Below are 26,785 nucleotides of genomic sequence, written 5' to 3' on the forward strand. Positions count from 1 at the left end.
TTCCCGCCATCAACACTTCAATTATCCCCACTCCAAAATTATGGGGAATTCGGAAGGTAACTGCCCTGTTGGATATAATGAACAGTATCGTTTCTTAGTACATTAAGTTTTAATTATTCAAAGTGCGATTTCCAAAGCAAAATCTGAAGAAACAGAACTTTGGTCGTTTTCTGACTCAGAGCAAAGCCAGGATCCAAGATCAGTCTTAGAGGAGGGTTTTGGGGGAAGATGCAAAGATTAATGCCATCAGAGCGCTTGCACGCAAGCCAGAAATGAGAAGGCATCAAAACAGCCGCCCCACTCTCTAAATGTCATAAAAGAGTAAAATTTATAAGCTGCCGCTTTCCAAATAGTTTCCCTTTGCATTGTACATGGAGACAGAAATGACATCTACCATGGTGTGAAATTATTGGTGAGTCAAATCAACAACAACAACAAAAATAAAACAAAGGAAAGAGATGGGGAAGTGATCTGTGTGACTAGTTTTGTCCATTTTCTGTTAGAAAATATGACCTCTCAATTTGTCAAAGGTCCTGGTTTTCGCAGTTGATCTTAAGCTTGGTTCTCAGCAGTTTGGAGAGCCAAAGAACAAACACATTTTCTGGTTCACTGGAATCATTTTCACATGTTCACTGATTCAAACATTCTTTTGCTCACATAACAAACAGCTGCATCCCACATTAGCCTAGCCAGTGACAGTCACCCATCTCGGCAATAACTGTTTGATTGCAAACTTGACCCCTTCTTCGTCTCGGTCTGAGCAAGACATTTTTAAACAGCCACTCCGTTCCCAATCCTCCTTTGCAAAGAATTACATCAGATAACAAAGGACGTCTCTGCCACTCATTGTAAGCCTTCTTCTAGAGATCTGTTCTAAGAGGCTCTGGTAAAAAGGTTTTTATGATGAATTCAGAACTACTATCATGTTAAGAGCAGCGATTTATAAAGAAGAATTCGTTGGTTAAGATCTGAAAAAATAGTTTCTCAGGCCCTACTGACCCAGTTTTCAACAAAAAAAGAATCAAGTGATGCAAATTAAGTTTTGTGACATTGTTATGCAGTCTGAGAAATTTGTAGAACCGTGTTTTGCAGTTATTTCTTAATGGAAGCCTTAATAAGTACTTCTTTCTTTACTTAAGGGCTTAAAATTTTTTTCTTTTCCTTCACCTTGCAGGTTTCTCTCTAACAGGTAATAATAAAATACCTATTGTGTCAAGATTTTTATTTAAATTCTTATTTTAATAGCACTTTATACAAGTAATACTTGTTTAAAAATAAGAAGGGAAACTAACCAGATTTGGTTGAGAGTCCTAAATCCCAAGAAAACCTGAATGCCCCAGACGTGCAGCTGACTTAGGCTGCATATTGGTATGCCATCAATTTTCGTACTTAGTCAGAAAATTATGAAAGGGTCTAATTTGAATATGAAGAAAACAAAGAAGTCAACCAGAAACGAAAGAATCAGTATTCTCAATTGTAAAATCCTTCAATGAAGGGAAATAAAAGTGAGAAGATAACCGCAACTCAAGTATAATTCTCTTTTGAGTCATGAGCACGGTTGGTTCTTTTAAGCAAAATGGGTTTTTTCAGCGGGGTATTTAGAGATGGGAAAGCAACAGAGACAGGAATAGCACGAGGCTATCACTTGGCCAGAAGGTGAGAAAAACATGGTAAACAGGTCATTAATGAAGCCGAGCATTTGGTGGCAGAATATTCTGTAGAGACCTCTTTTCAGCAGGTGTGGGAGAGAGGTGGAAATCTGCAGATGCTAACCCCACGAACTCCAAAAACTTAGGGGTGCCAATTTGCTCTTTGAAAGGTCTCCAATCCAAGAACGGTTGAGACTACTCCCCAGAAGAGGCCTCATCCTACAAGGCTGCAAGGAGTCTCTCCCCAAGGACAGCAGGGAGATGCATAGCACCTGCTGCCTCTGCAGTGTGGGGATCCATCTCTGCAGTAACCCCACCATCAGGCAGGACAATGTACAAGCCTTTCCCGAGTATCTGAAGATGCTCCATGTAGTATGACCTCATCTTTCCTCTGTGGTGCTCGTGTTCCTGGTTAGACTCTTCCAAAGTGTCTCAGTAGTAATAAATCGTAAGCAAGTCTGGGACTCCAGGAGTAGACAGTGTGTTTCATGGGTATTTAAGCAGCGGCATTAAGTGCTATCGGAATCTCAGGAATGTGCAGCTCAGATTTATGTGTCTTAACAATTCTTTCCTGGTTTGTAATAAGCTAGCATACCCACACTTTATTTTAATACTAATTTTGTCCTAGGAGAAGGGTAGGCTGAAGCATGACAACAACAACAAAACCAAACCAGCATCTACTTAATAACTAGAGCAGTAAATTGCCTCTAAGACTGAACTATTTATTGAAACTAAGAGGGAAAAAAAGAAGAGAAAACTTTTTTAAAAATGACCCTCAACAGTATGCTGCCACATCTTTAACAGTGGGCAACAGAGTGCCTCGAGGTGCCTCAAACTGTCTTTCATTTTCTAGACTTAATGGCTGATTGCAGAAATCAATGTTGCCATTAGTAACAGGGTATTTGTTATGGCATGATTTCCTCTGTTGTTAGGCGGCAGAATGATTACAGTATTAGCGAGGTGCTTTCTTTATAAAGGACTAGAGATATAACTTTCAATTTACTATCCATTAGTAAGGGACTTTGGAAATATGGATGAAGGCAACCTCTTACCTGCTGTTAGGTAGTGATTTTAATTCAGCCGTCTTAGGCTAGTGGTTTTTTTTTTTTTTTTTTTTTTTTTTTTTTAATGTTTTGATTTTTTTTCCCCAAACAGGGCCAGGATGCTTTATCATTTCACAGACATTTTGATGACAGATTTTCTGCTTTGCTATTTTAGACCCCAAAGCTGTGTTGGCCATGTAACACAGAACAATTTAAGATACACAGGCACGCATCTGGATTCCAAATCTCTGTGCCTGGCTAAACCATCAGAGGAAAACAGTGTGTCCTCCGGGTCATGTGGACCTGACAAGTGAACAAGGTGGGAATTCTGGAAGGGGACAGGAGATAAGTTTGGTCGGGAAAAGGACAGTAGGAGAGAATTTCTAAATGAGAAAATTGTGGGGCTATACTAAGAGGGGAGGGAGGACAAGCATTTGAGCCAGGGTCAGCACCTCTGTTTTGAAGATGAGGCTATGATAGAGGAGGGCAGGGTATAAATGGGGCTGAGCAAGTGAGGGCGAGAGCAAACTATGCCCCACTTAAAAGCATGCCATCTGGCCATCTCCACCCCGTGGAGAAGGATTCCTCATCTTTTCTGGGAGCCAGTGTTCAGGAAAAGGCCAATGAGTTGGAACCAAAGCCTACCCTTGCAGCAGGGCAGGTTGAAAGGCAGAGTGGCAGGGCTCAGCATCCCCCCAGTCACACCTGCCTGTGCAGCCACACTGACCTCAGAACCAACTTGAGAACATGTGCAGAGCCAGGCAGCCCTCCAGGCAGGGCCCTGTGCCAGCTGCTTGTCCCCCATCTTCCCAGCCAACCTACCTGAGGAGGATGGCGAGGAAGGATGAGGGCTGTCCTCCTGGGCACTCCCGGTCTGGGAGAGGCCACCTCCAACCCCGCTCTCCTCAGTAACATTGGAGGAGCCCGGCGTGGTAGATCGGCTCACCGACTGGGACTCTTGGTCACTGCCCGAGCCGCGCCGATCATCCAGGCCTGCGTGCAGCCCATCCTCATCCCCCCGGCGGTCCCGCTTGTGGACACGGGAATGGACGACCACCTGGTGGTAGGTGCGGAACACACGGCCACAGTCAGGGCACTCAGTGGGCTTTTCTTTTATGTTCCCGGGACCCTGCAGGTTATAGTCCAGCGTCTGGTTCAGCCCATGTGACAAAAAATCCCGACTGCCTTCTAAAGGGTCGAGCTTATTTGGCAGGTCTCTCTGATTGCCCACTTTAGTGCTGTGAACCAAATCAGCAGGCATTTTCTGCTTGGAGCCATCTGCTCCCACTAACACGTACTCCCGCTTCTCCTTATCAAACAGAACTCCGGCGGTTGCCAAAGCTTCTTCGTGGTTGCGCTGGAGCTGATGCTCTTTAGATAAGAAGCCATGTTCCATGGCCATGCCCCTGGCCATCAGCTGCCAAGCCTGGTAACTGTTCACCGGGTCCATCTCTGCAGCTTTGGCAGCCGCCTGCAACCGCTCAATGCAGCTGGATTTCAGCGGTGGCACGAGGTTGAGGCATCCCAGGAGTGAGTGTTTGTCACCGTCGGGGACACCGTGCGCCATGCTGGAGATGGGCGACAGCAGCTTCCCCAGCACCTCCTTCTCCTTCATGGGCAGCTCCCCCTTGCCATAGAGCTGGCCGGGCTCGCTGAGGCTGGCTTTGTCTGGGGCTATGAAGCCACTCTGCAGGCAGGAGAGGTACCTGGAGTACAGGTTGGCATGGGCCTCTTGGGACATGCCACCCATGGGCACAGGCACCTCGGGCTCACTGGGGGACTTGTTCTTCACCGATAGCTTGTTGAGGTGGACCTTCATATGATTTTTGAGGAACCAGGGCTCTTTGAAGCGCCGACCGCAGATCTGACAGCAATGCTCAAAAGAGTCTTTGTGCTTCCGCATGTGGCCTTTCAAGAACCACGCCTGGCTGAACACCTGGCCACACACCTCACAGCGGAACTCGTTGGCCGACTGCTCTCCGCCGCTGTTGGGGCCCTGGCCCTGTGCAGACTCAGCGGTGATGTGGGCCTTCTCCACGTGGCTGATGAGCTCCTCCTCCTGCGACGCTGCGAAGTCGCACAGCGTGCACTTGTAGGGCTTGTGCAGGATGCGAATGTGGCGGTCCAGCTCCTCCCGCTTCTTGAATTTGCCTTTGCAGAAAGTGCAGCGGAAGCCTGCGGCTGGGGCCACTGCGTCCTCCTGCACGTTGACGGGCTTAGGCGAGGGCACCGGGTTCGCCACGTCGGGCACATTGTGGTTGGCAGGCAGGGCCAGGTTGCAGGTGGCCAGCGGGGCCTGCTGTACGTGTGGCGGGGGCTTCAGGTCAGGCCGAGGCTGCAGCAGGCTGCTCTTCATCTGCTTGTCCCGCAGGATGGCCCTCTCCTCCAGCTCGTGCAGCAGGCGGTTCTCCTCGCGCACCCGCCCGCGCCCTTTCCCCAGGTTGCCCAGCTTGTGGGTCCGCAGGTGAATCTTGAGGTTGCCCTTCTGCGCCGCGCGGTGGTCGCAGTAAGGACATTTGAAGGGCTTCTCTCCCGTGTGGGTGCGCATGTGCAGAGACAGGATGCTGTTAAACCGGAAGCGCTTGCCGCAGAGAGGACACGGGTACTTGCGGTTTTTGCGCGCGTCGTCCTCGATGTCGCTCATCTGGGACATGATGCCCAGGTTCTGCCCGTTGAGGAACTGCTGCAGGTCCACGCGCCCATTGAGGCTGGTGTCCACATCGCGGCCCAGCTGATTAGCCAGGAGCGCCATCTGACTGCCCATGGGCTGGCCACTCATGGGCACGTGGGCCTTCTCATCCAGGGGTGCGGGGGCCTTCTCCTCAGGGTTGGGCCTCGGGTGCAGCTCCGGGAAGGCATGGCTGAGCTGTGAGGTGATCTGGTGTAGCTTCTGACTCATGGCATACTGGCCGTTAAGGACGGGGCTGCTCAGGTGGGGCTCAGCTTCAGGGGCCGCCGAGGACACTCCAAGGCACAGACTCGCTTCTTCCATCCCTAAAAATAAAGGCAGAGTTCAGATCTGTGCCAAGTACCGTGGTGGGGAGAAGCAACGGCATCAGCTGGTGGGGAATTTACATTTCATGCCTTACCTACACATAATAATGCTAAAGAATTATAGTCAAAAACAATAATAAAAAAATGAATTATTAAATGCCAATTATGCAATATGGCATTGCTCCTCCAATTTGTTTTGGCGATGGATCGTCTTCCTTGTATTTTCTATTTACAGACTGCAATTATTCATTCACATTTAAATTATTAACGTTTTACCACTTTCAACACCTAATAACAAATCAAGGGTCTACGTGTGAAACTTTTCCTTCTTTTCCCCCTTGTAGTACCTGTACCTGTTGGTTCAGTCCAAAGTTTGCCTTGGAACAGAATGGTTTTAACTGCAAGACCAAATAGACTCACCCAGAACTTTTGTTTCCATCTGCTGCTATACACTCACCAGTCTGAGATGAAAGAGATCGTTTTATGATTTGGCAAAAAAAAAAAAAAACCAATGGCATGATATTTACTGGTACATAATAAAACAAGATAATGTTTTGGGAAAAAATAAAGTAAAGGACAGGCTTTAGAACAATAAAAGGGATTTTGCTTTAGTCAACAAAAAGTGCAGTAATATCTCATTAAGCTGATTAGTATGCTGCTTAGAAACAGTACTAGGTGCTGTAACACATGATTATAATCATAAAAATCCTTCAGTGTTTGCAAGGAAGCATTAACGAGGTATATTAAATTTTAAGGAGACTGCGAGTAGCGGCTTTGCAAACCTCAGAGATTAAGATTTAACCCTTATGTTACGAAACACTGTTATTTTATCATTCGGTAACTGTGTCCATCAAAAGAAGTATAAATTATCCCCTGGTGGAATCATAGCGAATGTGGAGACTGCTCAAATTTGGGTGGAGGCGAAGACATCCCAGAATGGGCTCCTCCTGTCCTTCAACAGACAAGACAGCAAAGGCAGGGACTTTGATTGGACTTAAAGATCTTTTATAGAACTAAATAAAAACCAATTAAAATCCAAGGATGATGCCATAGGAAGTCTCAAGCAAGTTTGAGTGTTTTTAATAACTTTCCCAATATGCAGTAATGAGTACAAATTGTACCTGCAGTATGTGTTTTGCAGAAAATTAGAACTCAAAGCTGTTTACTAAACACTAACACTCAAAGCTAGTCTGTGTAATTGTCTTTAATAGTCTTCTCTGCCCCTCTGCAGCCTGTGCAGAATGAGAAAGCCAGGCCACTTCAGGTGAGTTGGAGGGTACAAATCCTCCACATCAGAGCCTTAAAGAGTTTGGCTTTGAAAGGCACAGAACCACCCCTGGTGTCCTATTTCCAGATAATGGCTTCCAACAGAAGGAGTCTGAATTCACTTCCTGCCTTCAGAATGGCTTGTGCATATCTCTCCTCTTTGTATCCCAATATTTAGACATGTTGGCCAGTCAAGTGGCCCAGGATTTATGTTTCAAACCAGCTAGAACTGAGGGGCCAAGCAACTCCCCAGGAAGTCTGTGGGGACAGAACCCAACTGTGGGTGCAACACGTCAGCCTTGGTGGAAGCTGCTGCTTGCTGGGATCCCACCAGAGACACTGTGCACAGCACTGAAGGTCCCAATAGAAGAACTGACCTCCTTGGCAAGAAGAGGAGCTGTGTGTTCATCTTGCAAAGGAAGAGAAGACAAAAAATGGGTGGCCAGGCATAGTGGCACACACCTGTAAGTACAGCATTCTGAGATGATGAGGCAGGAGAAGTGTAAGTTCTTACCCAGCCTGGGCAACTGTCTCAAAATAGAAAATTGTAAAAGGCCTAGGAATTTGAAGGTTTTAAGTTCAACCCTCAGTACAGAAAAAGGAAGGAACAGGATGGGGAAAGAGACATGGGTGTGTATTTCCAGGAGGGAGAAGGTCTGAAACCATTGCTAAGGACTAACTATGTCTGTGAATGGTGATGCAGACCACTGAGCATAGACACACATGCACTTAGAGGTACAAGGTTACTTATGAAAAAAGACTTCACACTTGCCATCTTTCCTTTCTGTTTTTTTGTTTGTTTGTTTTTTGTTTTTTTTTTTGTTTTTGTGGCAAATTTTTTAAAAAACAGGTCCATCATGAAGACTGGTCAGAAAGGAGCTAATTTCCCATGGGAATTTTTGCCTTCAGTCCACAAACCTGCTGAATTCTCACTGCATACCAGCCCCTATCACAAAGGACATGGTCATCGACAAACTGTCCAGCCCAGGACTCATGCCTAGCAGGAAGGAGCAGACCCAGAATAGAGAGGTTGCTCCAGGCAGGCATGAGCGGCCTCTAGGGTCCAGTCTGCATGCCTTTGTTCACCTACAAGCCCCAAGCAGCTGAGCTGGCTCCTCTCCTGAGCAAATACAGATTGTGACCCTGGAGCCACATGTGAGTTCTGAGAATTCCACCCAGAGGCTCTGTGAAGTTTGGAAAGTCCAAAGCCAACCCAGCTGGCCCATTTCCAAAAGTTGCCTAGTGGGCCAGCTCAGAAACCATGAATCCAGGAAGATGGGTTATATTCAGGTTGCTACGCATGCCAATTCAGCAGGAGACATAGGAGGCCAAATGTACAGTCCAGCAAGACCACAGATCAAGTTGATGAAGGGCTTCAAGTAGAATACCATGTGCCCTCCACCATCACCCATGCTGTGTGAGTAATAGCTTCACCTGCTAGCTGACAGACATGGAAGTTTTCAAGCTAAGTCTGAGTATGGAATTCTTTCATTTGCTCAAAAACAATAAATTTTTTTGGAGTTTAAAAACTATTTTAAACCCCTTTATGCGCGGGTCTTTGGATGCCATTGCTGATACTTCCGTAGACAGGGGAAAAGGATGTTCTAGAATGTGCTTCTTCAGCTCTTTGCTGAGTTGCCTTCTTGTCATGATGCAGGTCTGACCTCACATCTCTCCTTCTCTTTTGTGACCATTGTATTGGAAGTTGACACCCCTGCCTGTCTCCTAACTTTTTTCTTCATAACAATCACCCCTAGGGTAATATATCATTGGTCCACTTTATAGACAAGTTTCTTTTTCTTGAAAGCAAAGGTCAAGTCTGCCTTGGCTACGAAAAAGCCCTAGGGCTTGAATTGGAGAGGGTTTGCTTTGGTCAGTATTTCCTGCATGGGTGGAGGAATGACTAAATTGACCCTAGAAACACAGCCCATAAAAGAAGTCATCCTCAAAGGATGCTCAACTTGTGTGGCTCAGTTTCAGCTTTTGCACCAGCCCAGGAACATCTGCAATCAGCTGTGTGCCTGAAAGGGTCTTGAGCTACCACTCGGATGCTGAAAGTCTATAAACCAAGAAAAAGCCACTGCCAAGTGCCCATGGTGATCATCCCAGGCTTTGGTCACCTGTGATGCCATCACTGTTGGACCGACATTAGGAGACAAAGGGCAAGTATGACATTCAGAATTTGACAGATCACCACAGAGAAGACCCGAAGGTTTTTGAGGAAGATGGTTTTTAGGAGTAAACAAGCCTTGGAGAAGCCTGAAAAGAGCCTTAATGTGAGGTGTGGCTGTACCACATGTTCCCTGGTCATCTTCTGAGGTTCCACAAGCAGGTACAGCTGAAACTGCTGCTATAGGCAGTCATGACCAATGTCTTCTGCTCTGAATTCAGAGCAAAAAAGGGAGCAAAATTCTTGGAAAGAGTGTGGGGTAATTGGTGTGCTGTCCCTGGGCCAAAGCAGCCAAGGCAGGAAGAGCTGGCCCCAGGCCCAGCCTGGGTCTTACAAAACCTGGGTCAGCCCCAATTCCTCTATACTTCACTTATCCAGAAATTATTTACTACTTCCCTCATCTATTTAGTAAATATTTGTCAGAGACCACTTATGTACCTGGCCTTAAGCGCCTATGAGCCAAGGAGCCATTATAGGGAAGCAAGGAGAAGGTCCCCAAGACGCTGGATCCAAAGTTAGAGAGGAGAAACCAATGTAGTTACAGTATGTAGAGGCAGGGTGTGTATGCGTGTGTGTGTGCGTGTGTGTGTGCGTGTGTGTGTGCGTGTGCGTGTGCGTGTGTGTGTGTGTGTGTGTGTGTGTGTGTCTGGTGTACCATTGTGCATGTCAAGTACACATACATCCATGTTGAGAGAGAGACAGGGATTCCACAGCTGTGACACTCCAAAAACTGATATAAATGCCTACTTTGGGAAACTAAGGTAGTATTTCTCCTATCATTAAAGGTTTGGATCCGCCAGCTATAGTAGGAGCTCAGGAGACCAGAAGAGATGGGACAGTCCACAACAGCTCTTCTGTCGGGATAGAAGGTATTGTTAGTCCTTTTCCAGCCCTCTGGGGAGCAAGCACGTGGTGAATGCCTTCTATGGGGACCACACTGAGGCCACACTGAAGCCTCGCTGTGATGAATATCTATCTGTGTCTCTCAGGGACCTCCTGCTACTTCCCCACTTCTGCAGTCACGTCCTGCCAAGCAGGGCAGATGCACACATCCACACATATTGCTGTGCCTCCCTGGCCGGTTTCCAGGGAGCTTTTCAGCCCTTGCGTTCAAACACCCTTCACTTTGCAGCCCTGACTCTGAGTTTAGTGCTCCTGATCCCAAGCTTAGAGACCCACATCAAGAGGTCTGGGGCCAGCAGAGGGTGAGTCATGATCCTGGCTTAAAGGTGATTAAGCAACACACCTTCTGAGTAACAACTACAAGGATTCACTGGACCTCGCTCCAATGTAAGAAAACCCTAAACATAATTAAAAGCAAGAAAACAAACTACTAAACAATGAGAGCAGTTTGACCCTGGCCTTAAACTCATCATCCCAGCCCTAAGCATACAAGCAAGAGGATCAATAAACCCTGCTTGGCTGATGTAAGGAACCAATGAATACATGATTTACCTAAATCTAGAAAGGCTGCCAAAACACCCTGGAGTCAGTCAGAAGACCACTGTAAACACAAAAGCATCACAACACTCTACCTCAGTCTTGACCTATCTCAACCTCCTGGATCATGCTGGGTCACTCCTGGTACCCAAAAGAGGGTCAATATTGATGAGAAATCAGGCTTTCTGTGCATCCCAGCCACCCTGGCATTCCTTACCATGGTACAGAAATGCCTGGACTCCACCTCTGAATATAGATAGTGCCTCAGGGGAAGATTTCTCAATGCAAGAGGTTTTCTTCCTGAACTATGCAAGTTCATATTTCATGAAGACAGTATCCTCAGCATAGAAACCTACTATTGGGTATACAGATTATCAAAATACATTCTGTGTCATCATTTCCATCACTGCAAGTACAGTGAGCCATTCAGCTGCCTTTGATGGTGCTAATGGTTATTTTGATTTTGCATTACTGCTTTCGAGACTATTTCCTGTGATATCAATGACAAAAGTTTTCACTTAACTCTTCCAATAGAGAACCTAATTGTATCTTTCACTCAAAATGAAATTTAAAACTATCAGGACACCAGAAATGCCAGCTGCTGTGAGTCTAAATAAATTTTACACAAAAAAACACAGTTCCATTTTGCTAACACAGAAAAAAAGAAAAGTAATCTCATGAATAGTCCAAAAAAATAAAGATCTTGCCAGTAAGTTGCATGAAAGAGTTTTATCCTTATACTATGAAAAGGAATAGTTGGGAAATAAAATGACTTTCAAAATAACTATTTCTACTGGATTTTTAAGAATCAAATATTGTTGTCTAGCCAAGCACAACTAAATATTCCCTTTTTAACCAACGTGTGTATGAAGATTGCTTCAGACAATTTGCAGGAATCCCACACCTCCAAATTGCTGGGCAAGGCAGGTTCTACAGTTTGCAGCAAGGAATGGTTGAAAACCCAGTGGATTTTATTCAACAAAATAGTCTGATAACACCCAGCTAGGTAGTAGGGAGACTCTTCTTCTCAAAGTTGAAGCAGCCTTCAGCCCTGCCCTGCAGTCCATCTTGCTTTTTTACACTTGGGTTAAGCAATAATTAAGACAACTTCACCTAGAATACAATAGCTTCTTATTGAATACTATTTTTCTAATTGTTGTAGCTCAAACTGTTTAACTAAGGTTGTTATAAGCATAATACACTCCTGTGCTGAAATACAGAACACCAGACTACTGAACCTTTTCAGGGTCATTAAACAGCTGTAAACATTATTACAAAAATAAACCAGAGATTTCATGCTTACATTTTGGCCTAGAGCTTGCTATGCTGAGCAAGTACATTTTTTCATCTCTTACAATCAACACTGGTGACATTTGGGCATCCAAACAAATTACATCACAAACACTACTGAGGTAGGCAGGATACTGAGTGGTTTATTTGCCAGATGATTAATAGATAAACAGGAGGGCAGCATGGGTGAACTGTTCTGTTTTGACTGATGCGTAGACAATGCTAGGAGACGGGACCAGAAACAGTTAAATCCTTGCAAATATATTAATGACAATATGATATTCAAATCAGTCTGTGTAAAAGGAAAGTCAAGTTGGAGAAGAGGGTCAGTGTTCCCTTTGTGTATGGAACGTTGACCAAAGTCGCTGCCTATGCTGACAATGGTGAGCAGAACACGACTGGGCCGATTCTGCACACGGTGCCATGGAGCTGGAAGTGGCTTTCACATTGGCAGGATGAGACTTGGAGGACTAGGAGAGGAAAGGGTAATAAAAAGTGTTTTCTCCTTGCGGACTTTGGATGATTTCGAAATTTTCAAGAACAAAGAAGTCTGTCTCTCTAACCATGCTGACTTTTGGAGTCTGGACTGAAATTACAGCCCAGAACTGGGGAAAGATAATGAGCATATCAGATGGGGGGGAAAAATCCAAATGGTTCTCCAGTCGTCTTTTCAGAATGGAGAAAACTCTTGGTCTGGTCCCTGGCTCACTATCTTCCCCAACACATAATTAGGTACATCTATGCTGGCAGTAAAATCAGAGCATCTTCACATGGGGTGATTGTTGAGGCCTGGGTTGCCAAGCAGATTAAACTCTCAAGAAAAGACAACAACAATAACTGCCATCATCTTCATCACCATCTACATCAGCAACACGCTCCTCATCTTCCACATCTTCTTCTTTGCCACTGAAATATATGACAACAGTGTGCAGCAGATATGACAATCCTTCTCTCACTTAGTCACACACAGCCTTGGATGGTAGGTGCTACACTATCTCAATGCTACAAATGAGGAAATGGAGGCTCCAAAGTTAAGATCATGTGAGGTCGCACACCTGGGAAGGTTGACTCCAGAGCCCAAGCCACACATGCCAGTGGGCAGGCTCCTTTTGAAGTTCACATCTTGTTCATTCTCGTTGGGCTTGATGCTGGGAATTGGATTCGAGCTCTTTCTCTAGAAAAGTGCATGAAAGGTAGGAAGCCATGCCCATGAGCAAGCTCAGAAGAGCCCCAAGAGTGGAGGCCTCAGGAACACATGTGCCAGAGATGAAAATGTGCTGTACATTTCAGAGAGAAAGCATCTTCAGTGGCTGAGGTGAGCCAGGCAGGTGTGGCAGGTGCTACTCCTCTAGAAATGAAGCAAGTCTATTTTTCTCTGATTGTGTGGCCAGAGGAACACACAAAAATTTATTTTTAGACACTGTTGTTGTCTTAGTATCTGTAAAGACTAATACATTAATTCCACATTTTCTGTCCTGAGATGGGTGGGTCATTTCCCTGATGAAATTGGAGTAACGGGCAGAAAATGACACCAGAGGTTCCATTGATGTGAATCTAATCGCATGCTTTTCCACTGGTATCTGCATGACACCAGACACCTACCAGTCTGTTTCTTTTTCTATAAAATGGGCTGATACTCAGTACAGGATTTAGAGCTGGGAAACTGGAATGTGGGAAATACTATATGGCATTTAAATTATCAAAAGTTGTCATTGGACAGTGACTTTTTTCAGATGCTGGCCACCACATCTAACACACCTTTTTAAATCCAGAAAGCATGTTAATCTGGTAGTAAATGCAAAGATGTCAAGGACAGTGGGCATAGTCAAGAATCATAAAAGTGGTTAATAAAAGCAAACACGTTGAAACTGGTAACAGGCAGTATAGGGAAAAGTCTTGGCACAGGGCATGGGCACAGGGCAAGACTTCCTGAACAGAACCTCAACAGCACAGAAAATAATACCAAGTGTCAAAAAATGGGATTACATCAAATTAAAAATATTCTGCACGCAAAGGAAGCAGTCAACAGAGTAAAGAAACAATGTACAGAGTGGAAGAAAAGTTTACCATCTATTCTTCTGATGGAGGATTAATCTCTAAAATCTAAAGGACTCAAAACATTTTCCCCCAAAACAAACAACTCAATCAACAAATGTGACAATGAACTGAATAGATGCTTTCCAAAAGAAGTACAGAAAGCCAAAAAGTAAAAGAAAAAGCATTCAATATCTCTAGCCATCAAAGAAATACAAATCAAAACAACTTTCATGATTTCACGTTACCCCGGTCAGAACGGCTATCATTAGGAACACAAAAAGCAATAAATAGTGGTGAGGATGTGGGGAAAGGAACTCCAGTACACTGCTCATGAGAATATAAACTGATACCACCACTATGGTCATCAATAGGGATTGTCTCCACAAAACTAAAAATAGAAATTCTACTTGACCCAGCTGTACCTGTCTTGGGCATAATTCCAAAAGAATTCAAGATACCATATATAATGTAGTGAGGCCTGCATGCCCATGCTCATAGCAGCACAGTTCCTAATATCTAAGCTCTGAAAACAGCCTAGATGCCCATCAACATACAGATAGATTTTTAAATGTTACACACGCACACACACACACACACACACACACACACACACACACACACACGCATATTATCCAGCCATGAAGAAGAATGAAATCACATCACTTGTAGGAAAATGGGAAAATGGGTGGAGTTTGAGATTATGATGCTAAGGGAAATGAGAAAGTTAAATACTGCATGGTTTCTGTTTATATGATAAATATGACAGACAGAAAGAGAGACAGAGAGAGAGAGAGAGAGAGAGAGAGAGAGAGATAAAGAAAGAAAGAAAGAAAGAAAGAAAGAAAGAAAGAAAGAAAGAAAGAAAGAAAAAGAAAATAGGAAGGAAGGAAAGAAGGCAGAGAAGGAGGGAGGAAGGAAGAATGAAAGTAAGGAAGAGAAGAGAAAGGAGAGATGGTAGGAACAAGAAGGCAGAGTTTTTTGGGGGGTGGGGAGCAGGATCCCCTCTGTGTGAGGGAGAGGTAAAAGAAAGGACCTAAAAGGATCAAAAACCGGATCTGTTGCATGCATGTACCGATTTCCCAACACAAGCATCATTACTCTGCATTGCAAACATAAACCAATCCAAGAAAAATAAAAACAACATCACTCACATTAACAATCACATCAGTGCAGTTGCAAAGGGATATTCCTATCATTTAATAGCATTTTTTAAATGCGCATGTATGGCAAAAAGTGGGCAGACTGAGATCTGCAAAAAGAAAAAGTCAGACGCTTGGATTTTAAAAGTTGACTGAGGGAGAGAGATCGATAAGCAGTAAAGACCAAGGGTGGAGGGACCCCATGGGGAGGAGGGCAGGAGAGGACAGAGAGGGAGATCCCAGCCAAGGCTCAGCTGAGTTTTGAGCAGGCCCTTAGATAGCGGAGAGGAGAACACACACATGGTTGTGCAAATACAGAGTAAGCATAGAACGTACTGGGGGACAAAAGGCAGAAGGGACAGGAACACTGAACAGGTGGTCTCTGAGATGGCTGGAGTTTACACCAGGGCAAAACAGGGGCTAAAACGGCCCTTACCTGAACAGCAGCAGCATAACCTATGACAGTCATGGAGAATTTGGAGATCAAGCAGCTAAAATGCAACCCCAAACTCACTTATTTATTGCAAAGTGCCCACACTGCGATTTAACCCGAATACTAAAGTTTTAGCTTGGAAAAATCAACTCATACATTAACATCTCTTGCCTTAAAGAAAACACAGTAACAACACATGCCAAAGGTTTGCCACCACTGACCTGTGCGCGTCCTCCCTGACAGGAGCCACCTCACTACTTCTACCAAATTCCTGTAAGAAAGATGTCAAGGGGCGGAAGTCTTAAAACTATGAGACGACTCAGCCCACCCCACAGAACCTCCACAGGGACATCCACCATCTACCGGGCTGGTATGGTCACATCTCCTAAAAACTGAGCATAGCTTCAAGACCACACAAGGCCTATGTCTATGATCACCTAAAAGAGGCAGTTTCCTGCCTAATATGGGGCAGTGAAATGGACAAAAACTGCAGGGTGAAAGTGAATGCCTGGACCACAAAATAAACATCTGAAAGCCGAAGCTCTTGCCACAGAGAGCTCATCATACAAGGGAGGAGTCGTGGTTCTGAAGCCACTGGTGTCCCCTGTACCACTTTGTAACAGTGACAAAGGGTGAAAAGGGCTTCTCCCCAAATCTGGTAGCCCATCCTCACCTCACCATACGTGTCACTGCAATCTCATCCTTGATTTTCTGCCCTGGTATAGCTGTCTCCAGGAAATCTTCCTGTATTTTCCCAGGCTGGTCCCAGTTTCTCTAGACTATGAGACACTGGCAGAGTCCCTTGGTGGACAGCTATAGAGAATGCCCTCTCCCCTCCTCTGCTGAAACTTGGTAAAATGGGCATCTCAGCAGTCCCCAGAGAGTGCAGCTCTATAGCACCCAGCCCCATCAAGAGTCCTCCAAATTCCCTGGTCCTCTAAGCTTATGAGAGCTGGAGAGGGAATGCTGTCCAGAATGTCTTAAGGATGGAAAGCAGTTTGTAAACAGTTGCCCAGCTTCACCTTCCAGAATACAGGCCAGGAGGTAGTGCTTCCATTTCTCCTGGATGGGATGATTTGGGAGGGAAATGTCCCCCTAATTCTCTGGAATTGATTTATGGGAACTGTGTCCACTTCCATCAGAGAAAGAAAAAAAAATCCCACTTATATATGCTTTTAACAGAGGGCCCACCTTTAAAATCATAGCACAAAACTGAAAAAGATACCAGCGTTGTCGAGAAATCTATTGATTATTACTCTCTCGCTGGCTTTCTCTCTCCCTTTTGAAGCAGACTTGGTCACGGCAGGAAGCTAGATGTTTAATCCCTTATTAACCTGCCTTGGCTCTCTGCTCCAGTGTGGCATGGAGGGGAATGCCCGCCGAAGCGCACAGCCCCTGCCCAACCACAAGACAGCTGCAGCAGCCCCAAGATACTTCTATCCCTGAGGGCAGCAGCCGCCAGGAAGCGAGCTACCCCTCAACACCCTTCACCCCTAATTAAAGCCATTTACTGGAATAGTTTGAAGCACTTCTGGACCATGATATCATGTCAAACAGTTTATTTTCATTTCACAGAGGACTCAGATTTGATTCAGTGGGAAACTAAATATAATGCAAGATACCCATATGCAAGAGTGATCAAAGGCGGCCTGATATTGAAATATTCATGGAAGCTGGCCCAGGGAGATTTGTTCAAGGGGCACTTGAGGGAGACACGAGCTCAGATACACATCACATCATCCCCAAAGAACATGATCGCAGCTCAGCAATGCACCAGGCGCACTGTGGGATCCTCCACCACCTGAACCACCACTGAGCTAAGGCAGAGAGACAGAGACAGAGGGAGAGAGAGAGACAGACAGAGACACAGAGAGCACCAGGTTAGATAGGGACCTCAATCATTTAGGTCCCAAAGACTCCATTTAAGTATCCCTAGCTCCTTCCACCCAGCAGAACACCAGGCTGGCCATGGTCAGACTCCTGGGGAAGAGGAAAGCCTGATGCCCAGGCCTCCAGCCTAAGTGACAGGAACATGGGATGGAAGGTGGAGCACATGACAGCTGCATGCCTAGACATGGGGTGGCCCAGATATGAGTGTTGTTGCCACAGGCAGATGGATGCTAGGGATGAGAAGAATTTCTAACCATCATCAAAAAAGGCTGACTTAAAAACAGAATCCTCAGACTCATAGGTTTCAAACTGTTAGTATTTTGGAAGAGGACTCCTCTTTTTCAGAAAGCAGATGAGGGCAAGTAGGTATCCTTTTGTGCTTCTTGTTCATCTGGAACACTTAACTGCAATCCCTTCTTGCCTCCAGTGCCTGTCATTTGGTGACAGATTAAGGGACACCTCTTCACAGAGTCTTCCCATGATCCTCCAGATCCAAGTTCAGAGCCCTCTTGTCTGTTTGCACAGTGTCCTGGTCTCATGTGTCTCCATGGCCTTGGCACCGAATTGAGTTTGTTTGTATGCTTTCTGAAGCTCCATGAAGTAGGACCCTGCCCATCAGCTTCACTGGGCATCCCTAGCACCTGGCACGTTGCCAAGCAAGGGGAAGCCCTTGATGAAATTTTGCTAAAATGAATGAATAAAGTAAAGAGAGAACAGGTGAGGAGATGAATGAATGAACCAAGCAACAAATGCTGCAGGCTGCTAACACAGCATCTATTCTTGGAGAGACGGGGGACCCAGAGAGGAAGAGGGGATCACAAGGCTGACCCTACAGCACTGAATTAGCCCTGCTCTCCACTTCTGGAACCACAAGCCAGATGAGAAGTTTGGCCTGTCAAGGCCTATCACAAGTTTACTCCATCTTCACAGCCACCCCCAGTCCTCACCTATAAAGAGCTAATACCACTCTATCTCATGGAGGATTATCTGGGATTCCAGTATTGACAAACTTCTCCCCTATCTAGGGTCTCCCAGGGTTCATACCTGATCCAAACCCAATGCTGTGCCGATGACAGGTACCTGCTTATGCTGGTTGCCTTGACTTGAATTCTAAGCCCTTCACCCTGGCCTTTGAGCCTCACTGTCCTTTGGACTCCCATGCTCTCTCACCATTCTCAAGTTGCTCATGCAAATATTCATTCATTCATCCATTCAGCAAATATTTCTGAGTAACCACTGTGTGCCACATGCTGCTCTGGCTCTATAGACAGAAGAATCAGAAACAACTTACCCTCACCAAGACGGCCACCAGAAGAACAGATGTCCCTGAAGCATCCACCCAAGAGATCAATATTTGAACATTTGCAAAGGGGTCAGGTGACTGAGGGTTTTCTAAGGACAAAAATCACATCTTGTTCATCTGCCTTCTATGAATGTGGATAGGGGACCCCCAGGGGTGGCTGACACTGCAAGACAACACTGCCACTCCTCAATGCTCAATGCTTTCCACTTGGAACTCTGCCAACACCTCCCTCTGAGACTCCAAGATTCCCCCAAGATGCAGATCTTTGCACAAAGTCAGGAATTGCAGGCCCAACTAGGCCACAGCAGAATTCCACAGGCAGTAGACACGTCCCTCTCTACCATGTCTACAGCTCCCCAAAAGCAGTGTTTCAAATGCCTAGAACAGTGCCTCCCACATAGCAGGCTCCCAGGAGCTGCAGAGGGAATGAATGACACCCCTCCCCCAGCACACGAGGATACCCTGTTTTGCAGCACAGCCAAGAATCCTGGGCTGCTGGTCTCCCTTATAGCAAGTGGGCCTGGATACTGTCTCCTCTCCCCTGGTCCCCTTCACACTGTCCAGTCACATCTGTGACCCAGCTCAGATAGCTCTGTGGGCCCAGTATCCTGGCCCTCCTCTGAGATTCAGTCTCTCGCCCATCACCCAAGGAGGCTGCTCAGGTCAACCATCACCTTCCACTCAGCGGGTGCCCATGATGCACTGTCAGACCAGGGCCTCCTAGCAAAGCCTAACTCTGAGCCATCACCAGCATGGACTTGAATTTCACTTATGCTGAACACTGGAGGACACATTAGAAATGAAGCAATGAATATTTCTTTCCTTACAAAGGAAGAAATTCTCTTTGAGGGATGGTCCTGGGCCCAGCATGCAGTCTGTGATGTGTTTACATCACAGTTCTGACACTGATCTCAGCTGGCTAGGTGGTCTTTCCTAAGAAGCCTTCAGGGAACCCAGGACATTTTTAAGCTTCAATATGGTATGAAAAGTATGGAAGTACTGATCCCTCCAGTCGACAAGAGTGTTTAGAAGCGACCATGGCCAGTCAGAGTGTCCCCTTACTCTCTGAGCTCCCAGAGAAATGTCTTTTCTTGAGACTCTGGGTGGGAAAGGAAAAATGCCCACTGCTGCTGCCAGAAGATGACCAGGGTTTTATTTTTAGAGAACTGAGGACCCAAGCACTCTGAGAGGGCAGCACATCAGTTATGCCCTGGTGATGTGGTGGCAATGATAAGGTTGCCAGGAAAGCGAGTCAGATCTTCGCTGGAGGGAATGTGAAGCAAGGCCTGGCACACAGTAGGCCCCAAGGTTACGGCCTCCACTTCTCCCACCCTCCTCCTCCTCCTCTTTCTCCCCTCCTCTTCCCCTCCCTCCTTCCACCTCCCCATTTTGTCTCCTCCTCTCCTGCTACTCCTGGGGTCAACTGCACAACCCCACTGGGGCCTTACCAGGCCTGCAGTGACACTTGTCTTGTTCAGTGCTACGTTTTTGAAAGCCTCAGGCAAGCCCAATACCAGAGTGTGTGGTAGCCAAGGGGTTAATAACTTACCTTATTTATGTTTAAAAACCCTTTCAGTTAATAAGGGAAAGTTGAACACTTCCATTAGAAATCTGGACAAAAGGCATGGGAACAGGCAATTCACAGAAGAAATAGAATTTGGCTAATGACCATAAAAGTGTCACTCCTAAATAGAAAGCAAAAAAGACTCAAAATAATAGCAAGGTTCCATTTTTAAATAATCGTATTGAAGATGGCTCCTGGACCTTCCAAAGCCCCTTTATTTCCTTCTTAGAATCATGACACACCCATAATAGAATTAAAAGGGAAAGGGACCTTGTTTTTATCTCTAAGTTCCCTTCCAAGTCAAGCCAGAGCTTTTACCGACTTTCTGAATGCCACCAATTGTCACTTGGAGGAAGCCATGCTAGGGATGTAGGGGTTGTAGAAAGCACAGGTGTACACCTGAGACTAAAAGAACAAGGGTCCTGCTGTTGAGACACAGACTGTGCCTTCTACTTTACCCGGAGAAAGCTACAAGAAAGCACCCCATAGTCCCACCAAGGAAGCTACTGAGCTGGAGACAACTAACTGCTCCCGTGACGGGGCATAATGTACTCAGGTGACTCGAGCTTGCTGTTTCTACTCACTCCCCTCTGCACCCACTGAAGTTCAACAGTCAAAAATCAAGTCCCTGTTTTTCTGGCAGCACATATAGTCAGCTGTTAGGAGGAAGACTTCCACCACCCTTACACTCCCCTCCACATTCTCTCCCAACACTTGGAGAACACGACCCTAGAGCGAGATCTCTGTTTCCACCTCTCCTCACACAGCAATGCTCCTGAAGGGAAGAAATGTGTAGAAAATGACATAGAGAGTGGCAGAGTTGGAGAAGTTTCAGAGACTGTCTAGCTGCCAGTCACTTAGTCAAACAGGCACATTTTACACAAGGTAAACCGAGACTAGAAGCTGGGACATGCAGAAAAATAGTGAGTGTGTGTCTGTGTCAATGCTCCAGGGTTAACTCCTAAGCACTGAGAAATTTAGTAGGTCCTAAGTACAGATTGATGAATGATGGACAGATGGATGGATGGATGGGTGAGTGGATGGATGGATGGATGGATGGATGGATGGATGGATGGATGGGTGAGTGGATGGATGGATGGATGGATGGTTGAAAGAAAAATTAATGAACAAGCAGACAAATGTGGTCACAGTTCAGCTAACTAGTTCTTGAATGCCCTTGCCTCTGCCCTCTTTGCTATAACAGAATGGCCCAGCTGCCACAAAGACTTCTTAACCTACCTTCCCACCACTGGACCTCGAGCTTGTCAAACTCGGTTTCATAATTCCTTGTCAAATCAGAATGCATAAAATCAGACTTTTTTATTCTTTCTTGTCCTGTGGGCACTGACTAATCTTGGGGCCAGGACCCACGTCTCCTGCTGGTCTCCCCAGGGCTCTGCAGAGCCCAGGAATGACATGGATGATCACTGAACAGCAGGCTCCTGCCACCCTGGGAAATGGGGCAGTTTTCAGGAAGCACCTGAAGGGTGAGAGAGGCTTCAGGATAAAGAGTCCCCAATGTGTTTTCTAGGAACACAATTTTCAAAAGAGCAAGAAGGAAGCAAAGCCCAAAGACATCCCCATTTTGAAACACACTATGGGAGGCAGGAGGAAACATTCCCATCCACTCCTCACAAATTTGATTTGCATTAAATTACATCAGGGTTGATGTGATGTAACATGACAACCCCCCATGAAATACATAAATCAAGGCACCCCATAAATTTAAAGGAATAGAGCTCTTTTCCAGAAGTGGCTAATTACTCATAAACAACAGATATTTTATTGACATTCAAGTCGGGAGCAGGTTTTTAATAGCCAGAGCATTTTGTAACTTCAGATTTTCATAACACAGGCCTGAGGAAGTCAGGTTTTACCTGTTTGTAGTGCTCTTGGGGCTTGCAAAGATCCTGCCAAGTGAACCACTTCTGCAGTCCTGCCTAAGCCGCCGTTGGATTGGGTGTGGTTCCAGCCCTGGCCTCTTAACCTCTTGGAGGAGCCCAGCATTTCCTCCTCCTTTTCTGAGAAGGCCCCCTGAAAACAGCACCCATGCTCAGGACTCCTGGCTTGGTAGCTCCTGCGTGTTTCACATCAGTGGGGAGCAGAGGAGTCATCCAGTCCAATTGCAGAGGCCTAGACAGACACTTACTTCCCTCCAGCCATACTCCTTTGTCCAAGGCTCAACATATGAGCTAATTTAAGCCAGAGAGAACGGGGGCTACCTTATGAGGAAGCTACAGGATGACTTAGACATTCTCTGTGAAGTCTGGAGCTGTAGCAGCCATTTTAGTACCAAGAGGTCTGAAGTAGTGGGTGTGAAGTTGTGTAATATTTAAGGACAAAGTTTGTGCCAAGGAGGCAGAGAAGTCAGTTGTTCACTGACATCACTGGGGTTCATTAAGTCTAGATTCCTCTGCCAATTGTATTTTATTCTACATATTTAGTTTTTGAGACAGAATCTTGCTAAATTGTTAAATTACCAAAACTGGGTTCAAACTTATGATCCTCCTGCCTCCGCCTCCCAGAGTGTTGGGATCATAAGCATGTACACTGTGCCTGGCCTATCTTATTTTTTTCCATTGCATTCATTCTAACCATGACCAACGCAAGCCAGAAGGCACCCTGTGCCTCCTGAGTAAGGGTCCCACAGAACTGCACCCTGCCTGTCACCTTGTCATTTGCCAAGGGATCTGAAATTCTGCCCTTGGATCCTTGCTCTAGGCTTCCCTCATTTGCTTCAAGGGAAAGTGATTTCACACGCATGCTGTGGTGATGTTCTGGGTATCTGTGGAGTCAGTGGGTTCCCTCTATGGGGAGGTCCTGGGTTCCCACCCAGAGATGGTTGCTCCCTCATCTCCAGACTAAGGTAACATCTTCAAATCTACAGCCAAATACCATGCTCCCAGAGGTACCTTCCCCTGACTCCCTGAGACCCCACACAGGCCCATGTTACCCTGTGAGCTCAGTAGAGTGGTACCAGCCTGCGGTAAGGTAGCACTCTGGCTGATGAGCAGGTGCCCTCCCAGAGCATCAGGATTCCTGTGCTCCCTCTGCTAACCTTGGGGTATGTGTGCATGTGCGTGTGTGTGTGCATGTGTGTGTGTGTATGTGTATGTGTGTGTGTGCTCTCTAGCTTCCCCTTCATGGGACATAAGGTCAATAAAGGCCTGGAAAGCCAAAGTGGCTGGCTTCCGCCCCATGCTCCTGTGCCGAGTCCAGGGACCCAGCAGCCCACTGTATGTGGGTCCAGGGCTGCAAGGGGCCAGCACGGGGGCCCCAGGAACAGGTGGAGGGTACAGGGGAAATGAAGCCGCAGCCAGACACTGTGGCCCAGAGACAAAGTACCTCCACACCAACATCCATGGAGGCCCGGGGTGATTGCCAGGAGACCCTTATGTCCTCTCAGAAAGCAGAGGCCAGCCCAGCCTGCTGCAAAGGACACAGCAGAGAGCATGCTGCCCAGACCCTGGGAAACTCGCTATCTCTTCCAGTAGCCATGCTCGGCCCTGGCAGGGAGCCTGAGATGCCCGTGCCGGCCTCCACTGGAATCCTAGTCATGTTACTGCTTGTCTGCCCTCTGCTTGGGCTGCCCCCACCTTTCTGCTGCCCTCCACGATACCACTCCCCTGACCCTTGCAACACAGCGGCTGTTGCTCCTAGCAGCCCTGCCCCTGCCAGAGCCCCTGGGAGAGAGTCCTGCCCTCATGTGCCTTTCACACAGGCTGGGAGCTCTCAGTGACTGGGACAGACTGAGCAGGCCATTGAGTCTGTCATCTTGTTGCAGAGATCCAGTTGGCCAGGGCCAGAAGCCCATGCTACCTCTGATCTATGAAATTGCTTCTTCATCCCCAGACTCCCTGGATAACAAAGTTCCCTGTGCTCACAACAGAAGAAAAGAAATTCCCATTGCATGTGCTCGCTCATGCATTCACTTAACCTGGCCCAGACCAGTGACAGTCACTTTCTGGCTCCTTGGTTACCATAAACTCTGTGATGGCAGCAACAATGCTTCCCTCTGATGTGCTTGCATCCCCAAACCCCACTTGAGTGCTGGAAACACCCAGAACATATTTCTTTTACTTTTGTGTTATGAAATATATAGACTATGATAAATATTTGCTGAGTGTATAGGGAAGTAAATGTATAAAAGGATGGATGGATGGATGGATGGAGAAATGAAAAAAGGGGAAAAAATGATATACAAGGAAATATGAATAAATAGAGGACTATCTAGATGAGCAGATGGACAGAGAGGGATGCAAGGATGGATGGATAGATGTGTAGATGAGGGTGGAGGAATGGATGTATAGACAGATACTTGGATAGGTAAATGATGAATGGATGGAACTGCTTCCCAGACAACATGAGTACTACAGAAGTGAGTCTGGACATGTCTCCTTTAGAGGAGAACAGAGTCATGACTTGATACAAAACTAAGCACAGAGAGCACAGCAAGTGCCCCTTAGGACATAGTTTTGCATGGAGATAGCAGGAGAAATCAGAAAAGGATAGGGAAGGAATCAGGTTCCATGATAATTTATTATATGCTTACCATCTAGTAAATCTTTTGTTGAGCAGTGGGGCCATTCAGTTTGCAAGACAATTTCAGTCAAATCTAAGAAAATGAATGGTCCTCAAAAAAGGGGGTGAATCTGTCTGGGGATCTTCCTTTCCTCGGGCGTGAATCCAGTTTAAACTCTGACCTCTATATTTCCTACCCTTACAGTCCCAAAATACAAAGCTCTAGTAGCTCAGGATCCCCTAACCTGTGTCAGAACAGAAATAAAGTTTTTAAAAGCCCACAAGGGCCTTCCAAACTGGTATCACCAATTACAGGCATCTGCTTACCACCGCCCAATGCTTTTTGCCGTAGAGTTATGCTATGAAAAACCACCTGCAAGCTTCTGCTGTGCTTCTGTACCCCTGCTAATATTTTCTTAATTAATTCACTATTTTTTACTTTAATGCATTTAAAGAGAAACTATATCATTACCCAAAATGGAAATTTGTATCACTTGCTCTAAATTAAAGGTAATTATAAAAATAAATAAAATGAGAACAATGTTATTAGGTTCTGGCTGAATGCTGCTGCCTGCAGCTGGCACTGGCCTGAGGCCTGCTGTTGCTTTTACAGAAGGGGCTGGAGGAGAAGGGGGTGTCTAAGTCACCCTGGGAACCAGAAGGGATGTCTTGCAGAGATCTCAGGGAGAATGATAGTCCATCTCTAACCTGGAATTCAGGCTATTTTAAGAAGGGGTCTCTGTATCTCCCAAAGGCAACTTGCATTCTACCAATGACTGTTGTCTTCCTGGTCACCTATTGCCCAGCTCCTCCTTTAACCAACAAGGACCTTCAGGCCACAGTAGATTAGGGTCTCCTTTAAGGAGCTTTGAATAAATAGGAATTGATTGACCTTTCCTCCCCATGGAAGAAAAAAATTAATTGGGAAATATACTGCCTCCTCCCTTCTCTTCCTCCTGGGCCCTCCTCAACCCCATCCATGACCTTTCTGCCCTCCAAACCCCACAGGACCCTGTGTCATTGCCAGGGGTTCATTCCACTCTGCAGCTCTGAGGCCAGGCTGAGTTGCTGGCCTGTGTTGCTCTCCCTGAGGATCTTGTCATCCGAGTTACAAACCTCCCAGGGGGACAGTGGTGCGGATCACTGTTCACCTTAAAGTCCACGGGAAATAAGAATGCAGTCTGCTGCACAGTACTGAGTCCAACTTGCAAGTGAGGGTGAGCAGTGCAATCCACCGAAAACAAACACGTGTAAACTCCACACTTGTCTTACGTGTGCTCAAGTCCAGCCACCCTGAGAAGTTAGCTTACATGGGAGATTCACATGCTTCTTTTCCCCTAAGACAATACTCTCAAAACAGCCCAGCATGTCTCAGCCTGGATCCTGAAAACCTACCTTGCTTTTCTCTTTAAAGAGAGGAATATTTCAAATAATCAGTAAGATCTTCCTAAGAACAACTAAATAGACGGGATTTAACTTCACAATGAACCACACTTTTTCCTCAAAGGCTAGAAAAAGAGAATTTAAGATGCTTTTTTAAAAAGATTTTGTTTTTCCTGATATTGCCTGAACTGATGCTTTTGACGCTGGAGATTATCTTCGAGGCAGCCGGGCTTGTTGTAATTAACACACAAGTAGCAGCTCCACTTCCTAGTAATATATTTTTCTAAGACTTTGATGATGCTAAGAGATTTTGAATCCCACATTGAAGACTTTGAAGAAACTGCATTGGATAGAGACACCTTAGATGAAATTGAAAATAACTTGAGTTTAATATACCTCCCCCAGAGCTTCCTAGAAAGAATGGGTTAAAGGTATCTACACACCGAGCTGTGGATCAGAGTGCAAGAAAGCTGGTCTTGCGGGGCCTTCCAAAGCAGAAGAGCTCTGATTGGACCTCTGTCTTTGGGGGCGTTTTGGCCCTTGAGTATCTTTTTTGGTCTCAAACATAAATGACTTCCTTAAAGGATTTAATTAATTCTTAAATGTGCACAGGGCCCATGAGCACAAACATTAACTTGTTAAATGCATTAAGTCAGATTCTGT

General features: G+C 45.9%; 1 protein-coding gene across 19 annotated transcripts in view; it reads right to left on the reverse strand.

Annotated features, from left to right (window-relative positions):
* Positions 1 to 26,785, reverse strand: part of Znf536 (zinc finger protein 536) — a 432,561-nt gene that overhangs the window by 233,370 nt on the left and 172,406 nt on the right. For all 19 annotated transcript variants that reach the window (XR_010048780.1, XM_063253420.1, XM_063253411.1 and 16 more), the window contains one exon: positions 3,515 to 5,686. Coding sequence is in view for 18 of the 19 variants with exons in the window: in XM_063253420.1 (XP_063109490.1) it covers positions 3,515 to 5,684 (2,170 nt within the window). In the remaining variant the exon portion in view is untranslated. The remainder of the gene's footprint in view (positions 1 to 3,514; positions 5,687 to 26,785) is intronic.

This window comes from Cavia porcellus, unplaced genomic scaffold (genome assembly GCF_034190915.1).
Source record: "Cavia porcellus strain 051 isolate PalLab524CR breed Dunkin Hartley unplaced genomic scaffold, mCavPor4.1 scaffold_7, whole genome shotgun sequence".
NCBI classification, from domain to species: domain Eukaryota; kingdom Metazoa; phylum Chordata; class Mammalia; order Rodentia; family Caviidae; genus Cavia; species Cavia porcellus.